We start from the raw sequence: 20,540 nt of genomic DNA, 5'->3' as shown, positions 1-20,540 counted from the left end.
CAGGCTGCACTTTGAAGCTTGATCTCTAGAATTTGGAATTGTGTTTATTGATCTCTCGTTTTTATTTTTGTATGTGGAGCTTTATTCAGAAGCTGTGATTGGCTGGGCAGGATCCGGCATGTGCTAAAAGTGAGCGTTGTGATTGGCTCAGTTCATCGGTAGTCAACATCCTATCTAAAAGGGATCAGCTGTCCCATTTCCCCAATTACAGCTCCTTCCCTCCGTTCCTCCTCCTCCTCTCCTCTCCTCGATTCCTCCACCTTCTTCCGGGGTAGGAGAGGAGGAGTAGGAAAGGAGGAGTAGGAGAGGAGGAGTAGCAAAAGTTTCTGGACGCAGCCACTGAGTTAGTTAGTTAGCTTTGCTTAGCTAAGCTAGGCTAGGCTAGGCTAGCTAGCAGCACTGCAAACAACCTAAGTTATATAGAGAACAACTTTTTAAACTGCGTATTTATACTAAACTAAATATAAGACAGATTTAGCTTCAGAGCTAAGCTAAGCCACCAGATATCTAACACTAATGGTTTGCTGCAAACAACTTATAGAGAACAACTTATTTGAGTGTGTTTAAGTAGTATTTATAGCTACTAAACTAAATATAAGACAGCGTTAGCTTCACAGCTAAGCTAAGCACTGAGTTGGTTAGTTAGCTTAGCTTGGCTAGCTTAGCTAGCAAGGTTTGCTTCAAACAACTTAACGTTAACTTTTTTTGAGTGTGTTTTAGGAGCGTATTTATAGCGTAACATCGTTATTTTACTGTGTGTGTTAAAAACTACACGTCAATTCCGAATTAGAAGTTAGTTTTGGGCTGTTTTTTTAACGTAACGACACATTTATTCAAGATGCTAACTATAGCTAGTTAGGTTAACTTAACTATTATCTGTGTTGTATCTTAACCTAGTTATTTATTACAGTGAAAATAAATACAGGTATCCAAAGCCAGGACCTGTGTTGGTTTTCTCAGGCTGAAACCTCTCAACCGTGTTTATACGCTGCACACGTCTGCTAGACGGTAGTAAAGGCTGTGTGTTGTGGGACGGATATGCTGGGCTGGAGGGCTGGAGCTGCAGTACAGAGACCAGGGGAGCGGAGGCGGAGGGACGGACTGAACTGAACTGCAGCACAGCGACGCACTGTATCCCCCACTGTCCAGCCTCCTCATCCTCCTCCTCCTCACTGCCTCCTCCTGACTGCAGCTCAGAAACCTCCTCACTCACTCACTCCAGCAGGCAGGCAGAGCCTCCTCTCCGGGATGATGATGGTAAGTTGATATTGTATTGCACGCCGTAAAAAACAAACAAACAGGGAGATTGCCTTTCCTGTATAACCTTGACCAATGCGACAGAGCACTGTACAGAAAGAGAGAGAGAGAGAGAAAGAGAGAGAGAGCAGGACTCGGTTCAAGCTGTATTATTTTACTGCAATGCTGTTGTTTTCTTTATCTCTTTCCCAAAGCTCTGCAGACATAGCTTATAGATCTCATCATTTAATTTAATAAAGCATATTATTAAATAGCACTGTGTGTTAAAGGCCATACACATGCAGCATATTTCTATATTGGTGTTGATATTATTATTATTTCTTAAATTGTAGCTAATGAACAGAGAAGTAAATTATATATTTCTTTCTTTTACTCTGTATACACACATTCGGTAATGAGGCAAACATTCCCACACATACACAGGCATGAAAAGCTGTAAACAGAGATTTATCTGGATATAATTCATAATGCAGTATCCTTTAATGATGCACATACCCCGCAAAGCTAAAAGAGAATGTGAAAAATGTGAGATGTAAATATTTCCTACATTTCTTTGTCTTTTATTTCATCGCAGACAGAGTATAAATCCATTATCCAGTATTTCATGTTTTGTCTGGTCAACTTTGTTTACTTTTTTTTTTTTTTTAAATAGGCCTGCACTACATTTTCAAAAAAGTTTGGATGAGGCAGTTTAGGGCTAGTAATGAGGTAAACAAATAATAACGATGATGTGATTTCAGTCGGGTAATGTAAACAGATGATTATAATCATAATTTATATTTATGTATAAAAGCAGTATCCATAAAATGATGAGTCTTTAAAGAGAAAATATGGGCAGAGGATCACCCGTTTGTCAGTGAATGCATGCTGAAGTTATTAAATAAAATTTCTGACTCTACATATTTATGAATTGTACTGGTAGAAAATGTGTGGAGAATTTTGAAACAGAAAATGCAACAAAAATGACCCCTTACTGTTGCACACTAAAGGACAATATTTGCAAGACAAAGTAACACAAAAAACATGGAATGTCTTGGTGAATGAATATGAATGTTCATATTGTCTGCAATGAAATAAAAAGGAAAAGTACTTTCTTATCTGAATTTTCCATAAAGAGGTTTACCAAATATATGAGACCAACATAAAAAAACGTTTCATACATTTACTAAGGTTTTTTATTGTGAAAAGTAATTTACTTCAAAATGTGCAACTCATATACTATAAAGATGTATTGCAAACAGAGTGATCTATTTTAAGCATTTATTTATTTTATTGTTGATGATTATGGCTTACAGACAATGCAAATTCAAAAATCTGAATATTTGAATATTATATAACACCAGTTGGTACATTTGGCAGCGTGGGCAGTGTGCCAAGTCCTGCTGGAAAATGAGATCTGTATGTATCTCCCTAAAAGTTGTCAGCAGAGGGAAGCATGAAGTGCTGTAAGATTTTGTGGGAAAACACTGCACTGACTTTGAAATTTGGACACAGTGGATCAACACCAGCAGATGACATGTCTCTCCAAACCATCATTGATTGTGGTAGTGCTGGGCGATATGGAAAAAAATCATGTCACGATATTTTTTTTGTATATCACAATAATGATATATATCCTGATATACCACATTTAAGTATGTTACAAATTTCAAGTGACATTAAACCCAACTTTCACAAATGAAAATTACTACCTTTTAGTGTCGCTATATATATGTATCAAATAAAAACTGATGAGGTAGATGCAGTAGCTAATTGTTTCAAAAGAACAATCTCCATTGTTCAGCTCTAATGAGTTTAATAATGTAAAGCATGACACAAACCGGCGTGTCCGCCTGTGTCCGTCAAATTACGTTTTTTTGCGAAGATTACTTTATCACTTATTTAAACCTTGTTTATGCAAAGTGACCACGGCAATACATTTCATCATAGCCTACTTTATTTATTTGCATGAATAAATGATGAAATTACTGTAAAAAAGATAGAGACGATAGAAGGTAAGTAGCACGATAGACACTTTTCTATCGTCCCCACGATATTTATCATCATATCGCACAGCACTAGATTGTGGAAACTTCACACTAGACATCAAGCAGCTTAGACTGTGTGTCTTTTCACTCTTCCTTCAGACTCTGGTCCTTTGATTTTCAAATGAAATGCAAAATTTACTGATGGTCAGGGATGGTTTATAGAGCCATGTCATCTGCTGGTGTTGGTCAAAAAGAAAAAAGAGGATGTGTTTATTTTTTAATAACATGGCCATAAACTCAGCTGCTGCAACAGAGAATTTTTTATTTTTGTGCAGACATGGTCAGTAACTCACCAGCTTTGATATCATATAGATCATTCATATTTTGGGCGAAGGTTTGGGCACCCCATAGGCTGTCCAAAGGTTCTGTGTCCTCAAAATCCCCATGAATCAGCACTGCAATCATACTTACAGTTTCTGCAGATACTGCACTCTCTAATTTATTTTTTGCCTCATTTCTAGCCCTAAAGCCATCCCATCTTTTTTGTAATGTGTTGCAGGCCTGAAATACCAGAATAGATATATGTTAATGAATAAAATAAAGTTGACCAGAGAAAACATAAAACATTTTGGGTTCAGTTAAATTAAAGTTGAAGTAAATGTAAGGAACATATTTCGATATTTGTATTTCCCAGATTGTCCTAAACGTATTATTTTTATGACTAAAGCTCCAAGGGAGGCTGTGGTGGCTGGCATCGCTCAGCTGCACCGTCCTGCTCTTTTCTCCCTTCGTGACCCCCCACCCTGCTGACCCAGACAAAGGGAGAAGGAAGGTGGTGCATGTCCTTGGTAAGAACTCTTGCTTAATCAATCTGGTCAACAACCTTGGTCACATTGATAAACCAGCTAAATCAACAACTCATTAAATGATTTGCTGTGTTTGCATATTACTATACATATGATTCAGTGTACTATACAGTATATTACCATGCAATATGGATATTTGTATACAATAATACAGAGGTAAGTGGCTTTCATGCACTGCGATTTCATCTCACACCATTCGTGAACTGCACGACTCCCAAGAGCCTTTGTAATTTTACAGATTTAGGGCCTGTCCTTCTGTATCCTTCGTGCTCGTTTATTTTTGTAATGGCTCATAAGTTTTAAGTTAGGACTCAGCCGAGTGGAATATATGAAGGATATGAGGAGAGTTAGCGCTGCTGCATGTTTATGAGCAAGGTTGTGGGTTTTGAAAGGCAGCACACATGCAGTAAACAACTTTAAAGCCCTGGAGGGTTAACTGGAGGGGTGGATTCTGTCTCTCAGGTTTTTCCTTTGTTGGTTGTAGTAAAATAGGCCTTTGTAAATGCAGGTTGCGTTGGTGTCCCCATCTCAGTGTGAGGTTCACAGTCTTTTGGCAGCTGCAAATTACCTTGTACAGGGTCTGTGGTTACCATGACATGGGCTTTTAATTTATGTCCCGTTTGCCCAAACACATCCGTGCCTCTTTAGATGTCAGGCACTGAATTAATGCAGGGATCTGTTTACTGTTCGGCTTTCATCCGCTAACGTTCGTTGGTGACAAACATTTCAGACAGACACTGAGTGGAGAGTTCTAATGACCAGATGTCAGGGCTGATTTTTGCCGCTGTGATTTGTCCTGAAAAGCTCAGGCGGTGTCACGCGGACTCATTGTCTAACTGCCCAGAGCTCTCAGGCTAAAGACAGAGTCTGCGGTTTTGTGTGTGCGTATGAAATCCAGCTCCTGGGGGCCTGAACAATCTCCCGACAGAAATCAAGGCAGGTTGGCTCGCTTAAATAAGACTAAATAGAAGTCATTGTCAACTTACAAACAATCTCCTACAGACTGCAGGACTGCAGCAATACATATAACACTCTCAAATGCCAAAAGTGTGCCCAGAACAGCCATAACATTAAAATCACCTGCCTAATATTGTGTACCACATTTTTCGCACTATAAGGTGCACTGTATTATAAGGTGCATTGTGCGTCACTAGTACGAAACAGGACAGCTGAGAGGCGAGACCTTTAAAGCTAAGCTAAGTTAAGTAAACAAAAAAAAAATACCTATCTCTGACAGGCAAAAGAGCTAGCGCTTAGTGGGTAATGCCAATGCTGCTCCAGCAGTGCTAGCCGGGGTTAGCAGCAGGCTACAGGCCAATAATACTCAACTCTGAATGGCGAAAGAGCAAGTGCTTAGCAGGTATTAGCATTTGTGGGTAATGCTAATGTTGCTCTAGCATTGCTAGCCAGGGTTATATTAATGCTTAAAATGTTGGATTTAACACCTTTAAGTCATCAATGAGCTTTGAGCGCATCAATTTTACTTTGGTTCTTTATGTCTCAGATTCTTAGCTTTTCCTGCTTGTTTCCTGCTAATTATAGCCTAATATATTCTATTCTTAAAGTATGCCTTTGGATCCAGATTATCAGTATTGCTCATTTTACAATATTATGCAATTTTTTAGCTTTCATTACAACAGAAACCAAATTATCCAAAGGTGTTATAAAACAAAATGAGGTTAAAAACTATTTGTTAACAGTAGAAGGCTGTTATGCATTTTCAGTATTCTCTTAAATGGGCCAACCGGAACTCAGTCTGTTCTTTGTCTCCTTTGTTCTGCTTTTAGAGGATGATTCTGGAGCAGTGATAGTACAGACTGCTCCAGGTAAAGTGGTCACACATCGAGGAGGTACCATCACCTTGCCCTGCCGTTTCCACCATGAGCCAGAGAACGTCGATCCAGCCCGCATTCGCATCAAATGGACCAAGGTTACGGACGCCTTTCAGTTTGAGGACGTGTTTGTGGCACTGGGTCGTCAGCAGCGGGCCTTCGGGCCGTATCGAGGGCGTGTGGATCTGGAGCAGGCTGGAGTAGGAGATGCCTCAGTCATCATCCACAACGTAACCCTGCAGGACTACGGACGCTACGAGTGTGAGGTCACCAACGACATGGAGGATGACACAGGATTCGTGAGTCTAGACCTTGAAGGTTTGGGCCGTGGTTGGATTCAAGATCTGTCAGAATGACATGATATGCACTGCCCGTCAAATCTTTGGGGATGCTCAGTGGTCATATAGTCATGGCCAAAAGTGCTGGCACCCCTGACATTTTCTGTCAGAAATTATTGCAATTACATGTTTTGTTATACACATGTTTATTTCCTTTGTGTGTATTTGAACAACTCAAAAACAGAGATTTATAGATTTAAAATGTATATCCACACAAAACTCCAAAAATAGGTCAGAGTAAATTATTGGCATTTTTTCAAAGCTGTGGGTAAGCAACTTTATTTCAAGAATGTGATTGTCATTTAATCTCTCCATGACACATAACAGGTCTTGGCAATTTAAAAAGCACAACTGAAACCAGATAAAAATGAGAGAAGTTCACTCAGTCTTTGTATTGTGTGTCTATGTGTGCCACACTTGAAGAAGAAGCATGAAGAACAGAAAGAAGAGAAAAGAACTGTCTTGAGTTCAACAGAACCACAATGATGGAAATATATCAATAATCTCCAGAGATCTTTTTATTAGTGCGCAACATAATCAAGACTTTTAGTACCAATGGCACTGTAGCTAATCTCACTAGATGTGGATGGAAAAGAAAAATTGATGAAAGGTTGGGTATTAAAATTTGATACCAAAAAGGCACAGACCAAAATAAGTAATCATCAGCATGAAAATTAATTATCATGAGTGGGTTGGCTAATTGGCCGTGTAAATTGGGGAGAAAATGAAAGAAAAAAAAAAACCCAAAAATAGAATGCCTAAATAAATATGCACAGAACAAATATTTGAAGTTTAAGTATGCGAATAAGATTACTCAAGTCAGCTGATAAATAAATACATTGTGTGAGAATAATTATTGTTTTTTGCATTTTTTGGTTACAACTTGGTAAAAATGGTACAAAAAAAATGAAAAATGGTATCAAAAAGGTATCGTTCGGGTATCGGTACCAAATTCAAAGTATCGTATCGGTACCAGGCTCAGGGTGCATCAGTGTCAGCACACATTTGAGTGTAACATTCAACATTTGAATGTAACGAAATACTCTGACACAGAGACAAATTTCAGGGGTGACAACACTTTCAACCATTACTGTATATTGTTTGTCAGCTGCCAGTTGGCCCTAACATTATTAGTTATATCAGTTTGTGTGATTATTGAAGATTATATCAGAGTTATATTGAGTAAACATCACACTTTGTATTCATGCAACTACTTTTAAGCACTCAAACCCTTCAGGTGACAACCACTGGACACAAAGTGCAAAGTGTCCCCAAATGTTTGACATTTCTATATAATGTATTATATTCTATACATGTAGCAAATCCGTAATCTGAGTTTAATTTCAGTGTATAATCCACAGGTGTTGTCTTCCCATACTACCCTCGTCTTGGGCGCTACAAGCTGAACTACCACGATGCGGAAGAGTCGTGTAAACAGCAGGACGCCATATTGGCTTCTCATGCCCAGCTGCACAAGGCCTGGCTGGAGGGGCTGGACTGGTGTAACGCTGGCTGGCTGGAGGACGGCTCAGTGCAGTACCCCATCTCACACCCGAGAGATCAGTGTGGGCGCAAAGATACCCCCGCTGGAGTCCGCAACTACGGCTACCGACACAAAGAGGACGAGCGCTACGACGCCTTCTGCTTCACCTCAAAGCTTAACGGTAAAGACAGTCAGTCATGTTCTCTCAACATAGTGCTCTTTTACTTCATCATACCCATTGTGATGTTGGTTGGCTCAGTCATCTGTTGGCTGATGTATCAGGGCTGGGGATCTGGTGCTTTCCTCAGATTGCATCAGCTGCCTAGTAATGATGCATTGGCAGCAGTCAGAAGTAGGAGGTGGCTGACTACACATGTATCAGAGATGTCAGGAGCAACACAAGTGATAAGAGTTTTTTTAGGTAAGGGTAAGTGTTAGGGCTAAATGTCCCTTTAACCAGAGCTTTTTCAGCAACACCCTTAAAACAGATGAGATGGCAACACATTGTGGCACAATCGACCAAATAAAAACTTAAATTTTAGTATTATCCTAGTTAAATATTACAATAACCACTTTATTATCATTGTTTAACGCGTGGTTTCAATGTTTTATGGGCATTTTCTTTAAAACAAGTATAAAATATTCCTAGTACTTAATCTCAGTAGCTAGCTAGCTAACTGTCTTGCTCCATCTTAAATGGTGCAACAAATGTCTGAGGCTGCAGTATTTAAGGTGAAACAGAAAAATAAAATAAAAGCTAATAAAAGCTCATTTTTGCTCCCCATCAGGTATGGAGGATAATAATTTTTTTAAAAGACATTTAGTGCCCTAAAGTTGACTAGTTAACTAGCAGGTAGGTTGCTAAACTTCAGCACTTATATCATCACATCATCGTAGGAGGGTCACTTACAAGTTCTTGATGGATTGTCCCAAATCTTAGCGGAGGGATTTCACCTCTTCTTCTTGTAACTCTGTTCCAAAGGGGAAAAGTATCACTTGAAAACAAGGGGGATTAGAAATGGGATAGAATCTGTACAACTTTAATAAAGACCAGGAAGCTGCTTCTGTATCTGTCAGCTTGTCAACAAGTGCATGTGTACAGTGATTGAGAGGGGAGCTCAAAGCTTGATTTGTATACTTACTGCAGAGGTGTAAATGTGAATGACAATCCCCAACAGTAGAGGGAGCCCTGAAGAATGGAATATCCATTTGTTTTTTTTGTAATGGTGCTAATATAAAAAGCTCTCAAGGCCGTTTTCAACTTTTTACCAAGGCCTTTGTCATCTTTGGGGACCTAGATATTGAACACACAACTTTCTGATTAATAACTCACAAAGTTAACTTTTTAACCGCTAAACCTCAAGGTAACTACAAGGTATCAACCATGCCTCAGCTGATCAATTACATTTTGGACAGTGGAAAATTGTGTGAATTATTTATTCTCATATTCCTGGCCCTGTTTATTTATATGTACCTGCTCCAGTGGCCCACAGCCTCTCTCCAGATGGTGAAGGGAACAAAATAAAAGAACGGCTAATAAGCTTCTTCTTACACAGCAGACAGTGGATATATCAGTCATGGATATGAAATAACAAATAACTTCATTTTAAAATAAAATCTTCCCTTAGGAAAGTGAAAGTGGTTTTGTTATCGCCCACATTCTGTGGAAAATACTGCTCATTTTTTGTTATCTGTTATCTGTTAAATATTTCTCACCCCCGTGGCCGGCCTCAGGCTGCAGTGGGTCTCTGGCCTCCCCCTGTGATCTTGTGAGGCCTCGGGCAGGTGGACGAGTGCCGGCTTTTGTTAATTTGGCTCTTATTGAAAGAGCTGGAGGGCCCCCTGCTTCTGCTTTCATCGCCGTGCCTTTGATAGTCTCTCGCCAAGCGGCGGCGGCGGTGCCAGCGAGGTCCAGGTTGCAGGCAGATGCTGATTAAAGAGCCGGCAGAAACACAGAGCTCGCGGCGCCATGTGCGCGACGCAGCGCTGACAGAATGATGCATCTGCTACAGCGGAATTCACCAAATCAAATTTTGGGGGGAAAATATGATTTATTATGGCGGCTGGGGTGCAGAGTCAGATCGTGACTGTGTAGGAATAATGAGAGTAAACTCTGAGGAGAGCCAAATTCATTTTGTTTTTTGGATGAAGTGTGTGTGCTAGGGGTGTGTGTGTGCTTGGGGTGTCTCTGCGTTTTATTTCAACGGTTAAACTGTTTGTAGACAAGTTCTGTATTATATCGCACCATTAGGGCATTCTAAGTTCTTTTAGAGCTAACAGGCTTTTCATTACACCCTCAAATGAGTTACTGCACGGCACATTTTGTCCTGAAATGCTCACAGCCGGGGCAATTTTGTCTGATGCTCCAGCTGGAGGACATTTATGGAATGGCCCTCAGGGAAATATCAGACAACATCCCTCCGAGCAGCCAGCGGCCACCTCAACAAAGATGGAGCTAGCTGATGGGTGGGCTCTGAGATGTGGGGAGATGGAGCTCTTTAGTTGAGACAATCATTTTTCTGTCTAGTCTCAGGTATAAACACACTTCAGCTCGAGGCCTGCAGATGAATCAGCGCTTTGTTTTATGGCAGTTCTAGTGGTCCCACAATCAAGATCCCATTTTTGAAATTCTGCGCCGTGGAAAGTCTTTTTCTGACAGTGAAAGGCAAACAGAAGCGTTTCATAGTCGGTTTTGATGGAGCGTTCTCGTCTTGCTTGGCTGGGGATGTGCTGTGGGCTTCCGCAGTGCTGTATGATTGGAAATTCCAGGCACAGTTTAGATTCTGCTGTCTGGCAGGCCGAGGTATGGAGCACTGTAATCTTTAGAAGGTCTTTTCTGTTTACTCTGCTTTTATCTCTCTATAAGTTTCTGTGTGTTTGTGCTTATTTTAGGCCAGGTGTATTTCCTGAAACGCTTCAAGAAGGTCAGTTACCCAGAGGCATTGAAGGCTTGCCAGCGTGATGGTTCTGCGATGGCCAAAGTAGGCCAGCTCTACGCCGCCTGGAAGTTCCAGCTGCTGGACCGCTGCGAGGCAGGCTGGGTAGAAGACGGCAGTGTCCGTTACCCCATCGTCAACCCTCGTGCCCGGTGCGGAGGCTCAGAACCCGGCATCCGAAACCTCGGCTTTCCTGACAAAAAGTTCCGTCTCTACGGGGTCTACTGCTTCCGAAAGGACTCCCCAGATCCTGAAGTCCAGACCACAGTCCAAGCTCCAGTTAAAACCACCGCCAAACTTGCCAACAGCACCAGGAGCATCTGAAACCTGTGCATTTTCCGAGCTGCCATCATTAGCACCATGGCTTCTGCAGCTTAGGCAGCATGTCTGACTGACGAAGCAGGTCAACTAATTAACTAACTAACTAACTTACCAACAAAGCAGACAAACTAGCGCTAGTGCTGAACTTGCGGCTTGATTACGCCCATGTTATTTTACTCTCTCTCTCAGCTGAAAAGAAACGTCAGCCACGTTTGAACAGAGAGCAGTTTAGTTAGTAGGCAACTTTTGCTTTTACGAAGTCTATTCTAGCCTGAGCTGCCTGCAGAACAATGCTCATTAGCTTTAGTGCCTCCTGTATGTAGGCTAGCATGGTGGGGCTGATGGGGACTGGGCTTTGGACTTTTGTGTTTTGTTTATTCTTTGTGTCAAGATGAAAAATGCTTCAGTGAAAGCCCCAGCTCTGCGCTAATTAGCACGTGAACCAGTCGGAGAGCTAATTTAGCGCACCTCGTAATGAATGTGGCACATTAGGCAGCAGCCTTGCTGAAGATGGTTGTCACTGCAGAACAAGAAGTCCAGAGGGTGGAGCTGGATCTGATCCAACTCTTCCTTCCTTTGGGTTTTCAGTGGAACAAGCTAGTTTCGTAGTACAACATATATAATAGAAAATGCTGTAGACTGTAAATAGCTAGTTTTATTGGGGGGTATGGTAAGTGGAAATCATGATTTACAGTAGTTATATGAACAAGAAATCCAATTGGAGCTGTATAGTGGTAGTTTGTAAATACTGTGCTATTTAAGGTCGAACTGAACATTCACTGTTGTCCACAAACACTACTAAATATCAAATTGAGATGTGTCAATCAGGTTATTTTGCCCCTAATCTGATATCTTATAATCCAGGCTGACTGACCTACCTGATCAGTACATTTAAAGCACTGAAAAAAGCATGTAGTTCTCTCACCACTAAAATGAAGCAATTCCTGTTTATATATTTTTATTTTTACCTCATATTCTTTAAAATAGCTGCACACTGCAGACTCTAACAAAACTCTAATTTCCCTTCTGAGAACTCTCCTCAGTATTGCTGTTCCTTGAAGGCACTGTTCAAGGTACATTGTGATGCTTATTGCTATCTTACACCCCTCAACAATCTGTGAAAACCTTGCATCTGCATCGATTAAATAGCGAAATTGCTTGTGAATATATCAAGGCTGATGGGTGTTATGTAGAAATGAGGTGTGTTTAGGTAAGGTTCTGGAGTATTGCTATCTTGGCAACGGAAAACACAGGTGTGCCATTAACTAAAAAAAGCCTAGACAGACGTCAACAGTTAGACGTTTATTGCAAAGACTCGGAACTGGACTACAATTAAAACAGACGGTTCTGATAGATTAAAATATGCCTGGATGAGCTTAATAGTTTAGTAACAAAATCGTGATCAAAATATATGAAAATAGTGAGTCTCTGTGTCTTGTAAATTTGTATTTCTTGTAGAATCTTGAGTTTTCCACTTGTAAATACTTGTAAAAACTTCATTGTCTTTTCTGTTCAATTTATGAGGGGTACAAAAAATATTTCCTAAGTTTTTGACTCTATGATCACAGGCAATACACTGTTATATAACATACTGTTGTATCTTTCTATTTGAGTTGATATAACTATTCTATACATGTATCAGGACTAATTTCAGACTAATATTAAAACTGCAGTTTTCCACCAATGAAATGGTGCGATTATTCTGACCAGAGGCGGTCTTTGCATAGAGGCATTGCTAGGCAACTGCCTTGGGCCCCTCCCACTGCAGCCCACTGTAGGGGCCCCATGACTAGCTGCAAACTTCCCATAGGCCTACAGCTGGTAATTGGGGCCCTTTGGACAGTAATTCACAGATAGTGAGTTCATAAATGGTGATTCTTGTATGTTTAAAATGGAAACAAAGACAACACAATAAATTACAAAGAAATACAGATTCCGTCCACACCCTCTCTTTCGCGTTAAAATGGAATATTCCATCCATGCCTTGTGGCCATGCCATGAACGCACACGCGCTGCTTGTGAAAGACGGAATTAAGGTGAAATTAAGTGTACAAGTGGGATGTGAGCGAAAAAAGAAGGAAGAGGCTAAACTAAAAACAGATGCTCTTCCAAAACTGATAAGCTTTTTTTAGTGTGTCAGCACCACCGGACCCGAATGTTTTGGTGGAGGAGGAGGACGAGGAGGTGCCATATCGTCATTTATGACCCAACATCGCGATGGATGGTAACCATTGCGATGCCACGCCCACTTTTTTGTTTTTCCAGAAACATGCACTTACCTTCTTTGGGTCTCCTTCACCTAAAACTTTAGCAGGGATTGTATGGAAAAATATCAAATCAGGTATATAACTTAAATGAATTAGATTCAGGGATGAATATTAAAATACCCTACTGCTATAAATATGCCTAATTGGCATATTATTATATTATTTATTATTATTCTATTATTATTAAGATATTATTATTTATATCTAGGTTACAGCTTGTCTTCGTTTTTTCTACATGTCTGTATTAATTTTAAACATTTCATGTTATTCAGGCAAATAGAATAAGCCTGCTCTTGTGCGTCGGGAAACTTGCTCATTGTCAACCAGTGTTGGGCACCTTACTTTGAAAAAGTAATCAGTTATATTTACTAGTTACTAAGGAGTTACCGCACTATAAATGTAACTAGTAAAAGTAATTGACTTACTTTAAATTATGTAAATTCTATTATTATTATTAGAAAAATAACAAACGAAAATAAACCCAAAATGTTGACAAAAATATAATCTAACGAATTTTAAAACATAGAAACGAAAAACTTTAAAATGGTATTGATATAACATAATATAATATAACAGCTGCATCAAACAGTTTAGCGTCAGTCACAAGGAAAGCGCGCGTGGCATTGCATTTTAAAAAAAAAGTTTTAATAAATAAGGTCCTCTGAAATGAAGTAAAATATATGGTAGTAAAAAATATTGAATTCACATATTTATTGATATTTAAACAAGAGAAATCAGGCAAAATGCACCGCGCCGCACTGAGCTGCGCACGCGCTCTCTCTCTCTCTCTCTCTCTCTCTCCCGCAGCGCGGAGCTGAATTCAGCGCGAGGCTAGAAATAATTTGAAAACTCAGTTTAGTTAAATAAATTAAGATGAGTGAGGACCTGTAAAGTTAATCAAATATTGTCAAATATAAAGGATAGGTTGAGGTTTTGGGGAGCTGTTTCAATTATTATTATAACTGAAACTGATATTATTCTGCGCACTGTTAGATAGCTTTTGATTGTGTTTTAAATGAGTTTTTATTTTATATTAATTATTTTTTATTCATTTTCAATATTTTTAGTATTTTATTGATCAATATTTTTTTTTTATTGATGGGCCCCCAAGCTAAATTCGCCTTGAGCCCCCAAATTGCTAAGTCCGCCACTGATTCTGACTCCACCCCTTTTGGACTTCTGATTTTGCAGTGAAGAAGCTTGGAACGGCATGGCTTTGCTCAGTTTGGTTCAGTTGTGGGCTGCTCTCAGTAGTTTAGTTACTATGCACACAGTAATAACTGTAGACATAAGCACCTTGTATGCAAAAATATACACTGCAAAAAAATTCTATTTAAGCAATAATACACGTGAGGGAATACTATTACTTGTGATATTGGCAGGGTGCCGTTGATCAGCACAGCAGTGCCAGTTTTACATTTTACAGCACGAACCTTGAGTGTATTATTGTGATTATACCACAGTTTCATTATGACTGTTTATTAAACATTAAAGTTAAAGATTTTAAGTTAAAGAAGATGAAGGAAATACGATCAGTTTGGTTATAAAATGCAAGTTTCATTGCTGCTCTGCTTGTAGCTGCAATGTTTGGCTTGTAAGTGCTGCATCGTTGCTAGGTTACCTGTATGTGGTGGAGTAATACATGGAGAGCCTTGGTTACAGTGCATTTCTGGCTGATAACGGCACTCGTAGAACGCCTCTCAGTCAAACATATTGCAGGGTCAGAACTAATAATGTTATATATAAATATATAGTCTACATAACAGCTATTTCTTATTTCTTATATTTCTTATCAAGATGTATTTACTTATATTTAATTAGGCTAAAGATAAGTAAGCAAAATCATCTGCCAGTGAAATAAATCACACAAAACTATTCAAAATAAATGATATTCTTATGATATTCGTACAATACTGTTAAAATGAGAAATATCAGATATGTAGACTATATTGACTTTAAATCTCACCTGCTCATTTTTGCAGTGTATAGTTTTAATGATTCTAATCTTACGGCAATAACTTGCTTAGCATGTTTTTAGTAGATGATTATCTCAGCGAGTCGACGACTGCCTTTCATAATGCTGCTGCTTTACTACCTCATTAGTGGTCAAGAATTGCACTATCCATTCAACTGTGATGTGGCACAATGCATTTTAGATTAAAGTTATTTATCTGTTTACATTTGTCTCTTCCTTCCTTGCTCTACGTCTGTGTTGCTTGTAAACAGGCCAAACTTTTATAATGAGAAAGTGAGGAAACTGCTACTGTTGATTGTTAGTAGGCATGACAGTGGCTCATTCTGTCTGGGGCAAATTGCATGGAACTGTCTGCAGTGTCGAGAGCGTCTGCAGCTCTGGAAAACACTTGAGAATATTTGTTTGCTGGGCCAAAACGACAGACGTGTCACTGTCATATCAAAAGAGACAGTCGTAATGAGGCCCTCTGTATTTCCAGAGTTAGGGATTAACCTGACTAAATCAGGCCGCGGGAACTCTGATCTGTTGTGCTGTTGTTTAGAATTATTGTTTACTCTTTGGAAAGATATTTCACACTTAATTACAGAGTGCTGAGAATAAATGCCTCAAAAGTAAGCAGCAGTCAAGAGACTAATCCACTAATATTTCAGTGTGACATTTTTCTAATCAGATTTGTTTAAACATCTGCAGATTGGTTTCAGTTTTCACAGGATTTCATAAACTGCTGTTCACTCAGTGGAAGATGGTATTTTACTTGGAAATTGAATTAATCCTCCTGCTGAGGTGGTAATAGTATACATTAGGGGCTGTCAAAAAGATTTAACTAGGAGCTAAATATTTACAGAGCAAAAACAGTCATCTGTCTGTCTTTCTATCCTACTGTCTGTTCAAATAAACCATTTTATAATATCACTGTTCTGCAAAAACCTTTTCCAATCCATCTCTATTTTGGCTCGTTCTACTTTTTAGGGCATAATTTGAATTTGCCAGTTCTTTACATTATGTTTAAATTTCAAGATGAACAGACCAATAGAAATGAATAATACATTTGAATAAATAATTTGGGGATTTTTTTTTATCGTTGATAGCTGGGAAGTTTATTTTTCATTCTTCTAAAAAGTTACCATTTTAGATATAGTAAGGTTTTTTTTCCGACATCAACATTATGTAAATATGTGAAATTTAAATTACACCAATTATTTTCCCATATATGTAAAGTAGCAATAATGTACTCACACACCTGAAAATGTGTATACAATAATGTAATATTGGTAAACATATTAAAAAGTATATACACTGAAATGCCCAGTGTCCCAGGCCAGAAATTAACATCTTGTTACATGACTTTAGAATGCTTCAAAATGCCTTTGGCAAACCAGCAAACAGCTGACAAACGGCACTTTAAGTGAATCAAAACATTTTAATGAATGAAAACGACACTTGAAGTGAATCAAAACGACACTAAGTAAATCAGAATGGTACTATAAATGAATCAAAACAACACTTTAAGTGAATTAAAACAAAACTTTAAATGAATGAAAACTGCACTTTTAGTGAATCAAAACAACACTTTAAGTGAATAAAATGTCACTATAAGTGATTTAAAACCCTACTCCTAACCCCAACCTTAAGCCTAAATTCAACCATGAATCAATCCTAAAAACTAACGTTATTCCTTAAATCTAACCCTACACCTCACCCTAAAGTGTTAAGATTAGAGTTCTGGTTCCGGGTTGGGTGTGGAGTTACATTCAGTATAGAATCATTTACATTTAGTTGAGAGTTAAGTTACATTTAATAGACATGCAGTTAATTGTGATGTTATGTGAATGTTAATTCAGCATCTATGAGGCATCTCTATTGAACCATCCAAATAAAGTGATACCCAACATTCATAAGCATTAAAATGTAGTAATATTTAATTTGTGTTTATTGCTGTTGTAATAATGTTATTTCTGACCCTTATTGTTAAGTGATAACACAAATTCATAATTCAAAATTTATAAAACATCAAAACTACCTGGATATATTACAACAAAGAGAAAAAGGCTGTATCTAGTCTGTTTGCCATCTCTTTTACAAAAATACAAGGAAGTAGCAGCGTTTAAATATTAACATTGACACCAATAAAATCTATATATATATAATTTAATGTGCCAATCTTACATTTGTTATTTTATTTACATTTAAATATCCACTATTAAATGCTTAGGTAGTGAGATTAACCACAATTAATTACAGAATGCTCTTGTGACTAATCAGATATTTTGAATTGATTGATATACTAACCTTTGCTCCTTTTGACACATTTTGCCAATGTGAAAATAGAAAAAAAAAAAAAAAAAATATATATATATATATATATATATATATATATATATATATATATATATATATATATATATATATATATATATATATCACAGCACATGTTTGTTGCCTGCGGGTAAAAAGGGACAAAGGGAAGGGAAAAGAAAAGCCCCAGTGAGTGTGAGCTGATGTGACATGTTGCTCCTGAGAGTGTTGCTTTTCATTTTATTTGGTCGTATTTTTTTTCTTCTCTCAGCATAAAGTGAAATTAGGTGACCCTGGAACAATTGAGTGGACCCCGAGGGTAAATCGAGCTGAATCAGACGGCACGAGCCTCCATATGTGTCCCATTTCTCAGCTGCTGACAGGAGACTGGGGGTAAAAAAAACCCACATACAATAAGATATACAGGCTCGTGGGGAGTAGTACAGAAGATCTCCATAAAGACGTGGCCGAGGTGACGGCCTAGAGACCTCTTCTGATTATCGGCGGGTAGTACAGGGATCTGATTCTCCCTGCGTCATCTAATATACAGTATTTACAGCTAGGAGCTCTGCGGATACTGTAGTTATTAATTTGTTAAGTGAAATAAATAAGTAAAAATGTGATATATAAATGATTTCTGCTTGAAATATCTTTGCAACAAGGATTAGACGGTGATAAAACAGTAATATATCCGTCTCGTTATGCAAACATAGGGCTTTCTAGTGGAGAATAAAGATGCCCTGTATACATAATGAATTAGATACACTCATAGAAGAGTGTAATTGGCTAAACTGTTTAAAGAGAAATTCCCTCGAGCGGAAACATTTACATTTACAAAGCTTCAGAGGTAATTTGAAGTGTTAAACATCTAACGAAGCATTTTTGTAGATAATGAATTTCTGCATACATCAGATGTCTTTGAGAGCGCTTCCAACAGAGAGGATTCGCTGCTTTGTTTGTCTAGGCTGCGTTCTCTTGGAACAGGAGCCCTGCTGTTCTGTTCCAATTGGAAGCTGTCAGGAGCGCAGATCAAGAGAAAGTGAGGTGCTTACGGACTGAGATTGAGGTGGCAAAGAAAAGCTGGAGGTTAATGAAAGCGTTCAAACTCTTTGCAGGTCTGAGCGGGTCATTCACACGCTCCAGGAAGCTCAAGGAACAGGGAGCTTGCACCGCTGGAGTCAGAGCCCAGAGGTGAAATGTGAGGGTATGTGTCGTCTGCTGGTCAAAGCTGTGCTACAAACAACTGCCTGACCTTCATTTTGGCTGCAGAGCCTCACATTGCCCTTATATGAGCCCATTCAAACCTGCTTTTATATATTTTTCTAAATCTAATTTTTACAAAAGAAGATGAACAGGCCTAGAAGAATAGCCAGTTTCACTTGGACAGATGGGTGGTTGGGTATGAAGTTTGCTTTAAAGCCCCAGAGACACGGGAAGTGTAATTAACATTTACACCATTATAGTAATTAAAATGAGTTTAATCAGCAACAGGGTTAACTTGTACACTGAGCCACCATAACCTAATACAGGGTGTCTCAAATGTAAGGATATAATAAAATAAATGCTATACAATAAAATGCTTTGATTTGACCATGATTGAAGTAGAGAAAACTTTAGTTTAACTTACTGCAAACTAGATTTTTGAGCAGCTGGCTCTTATAACCTTTCACATCCCATTCAAACTAAATAGTCAAACGGAGCATTTGCTATGTAGTTCGCTAAAAGTTCAGTTTAAAGACTACTTAGTTACAAGAAGACTACTTTTTACAAGAAGTTATTCAAGGCGATTAGTTTGCTATAATTTACACTGAAATTCAAGGTTTTTTGTTGAGCTTATTTAAAAATCATGTTAAGGAGAACAATGCTAGCCTGCATTAACACTAGGTTTAAACAATCATGACTGAGCACGCTTTCGCCATTACTCACTGCTCAGTGGGCTTGATGGTGTTGTGCCGAATTCAGCACCCCCGCCATGAAAAGCACCCTCTCGTGGGAGCGCGTACGCACCATCTTCTTGATAAAAGCAGAGATAATGTGCTTTAACTTACTTAGAAATATGCAATAAAAGTCACAGTTACATAGTGACATAGCATGCGCTCCTGAGAGGGGGTGCTTTTCCTGATGGAGGTGCTGAATTCGGCAAAACACGCTATGTTTGTTCACAGAAATGTTGTATCACTGACATCGTCTTGTTCAGTGCTCGGACACGGATAGTGCTCGCACTGCATGTGCACTATGCTCGAGTCCAAGTGAACCGTGCTCTGGCCCACCTCTTTAAGCAGGCCAGGGTGTGGTTTAGTGTACCGTATCCGGCCATGGCGATCACACTTGTCATACGAGCCGTGTTTTGGAAGGTTACCATGCCTGGGCACGGCACAGATTGCCTAGTGTGAGTACACCCTTAGAGAAACTTTACATTAAGAACAGGGAAAAAATTAAGCCTTATCACTCAAACATGGTGGACAACAATCTTACCACATTCTGAAACCCTTATGGTCAATGTTCACGTGAATTCACATAATAACAAATAAAGGTATCTTGGCATGAAGCTCACCATTGTTTTTCTTGTGAAATTCTCTTCCAGTTTCATTTGTCAAACACCTACCCTTACCATTTGAAAAACTGATTTTGAATTCAAGATTGCAGCATTCAGGATGGCTGCCATGTTGGATGATGTAGTCCTTCTCAAAGCTTTGATCCCTCACAGCATGAATTCCTTTAGACCTGTGAGGGTGTTTGGGTGTTTTATGGTATCTGCCACCTAATGTACCTAAACTAATGTTAGCAGCAGATAATTTAGGTAGCAGTAAACCCCGGAAGTTGACGTTTGGCCTTTATGAGCTTCATTGATCACTGGTTGTCCTTCTTTAAAGTTTTTTTTTTTTGATGGTACTGACCACTGCATATGAGGAACACCCTACAAGACATGCTTTATGTTCTGGTCCAGTTGTCTTTCAGAATTTCATTCAGTTTGGTTCTTGTCAGAGTGTTTCAGATTCAGAT

General features: G+C 38.9%; 1 protein-coding gene across 1 annotated transcript; it reads left to right on the top strand.

Moving 5' to 3' along the window:
- The first annotated feature begins 408 nt into the window (after window positions 1-408).
- Window positions 409-15,445, top strand: hapln4 (hyaluronan and proteoglycan link protein 4). Its single transcript, XM_007252639.4, has 5 exons — window positions 409-1,257; window positions 3,952-4,072; window positions 5,878-6,240; window positions 7,622-7,924; window positions 10,636-15,445. The coding sequence occupies exons 1-5, from the start codon at window positions 1,249-1,251 to the stop codon at window positions 11,001-11,003; spliced, it is 1,164 nt and encodes a 387-aa protein (XP_007252701.3). The 5' UTR covers window positions 409-1,248; the 3' UTR covers window positions 11,004-15,445.
- Window positions 15,446-20,540: the final 5,095 nt, after the last annotated feature.

This window comes from Astyanax mexicanus, chromosome 16 (assembly GCF_023375975.1).
Source record: "Astyanax mexicanus isolate ESR-SI-001 chromosome 16, AstMex3_surface, whole genome shotgun sequence".
Classification (NCBI taxonomy): domain Eukaryota; kingdom Metazoa; phylum Chordata; class Actinopteri; order Characiformes; family Acestrorhamphidae; genus Astyanax; species Astyanax mexicanus.
The sequence above is the reverse complement of the archived record's forward strand: the minus strand, read 5'-3'. Positions and strand labels throughout refer to the sequence as shown.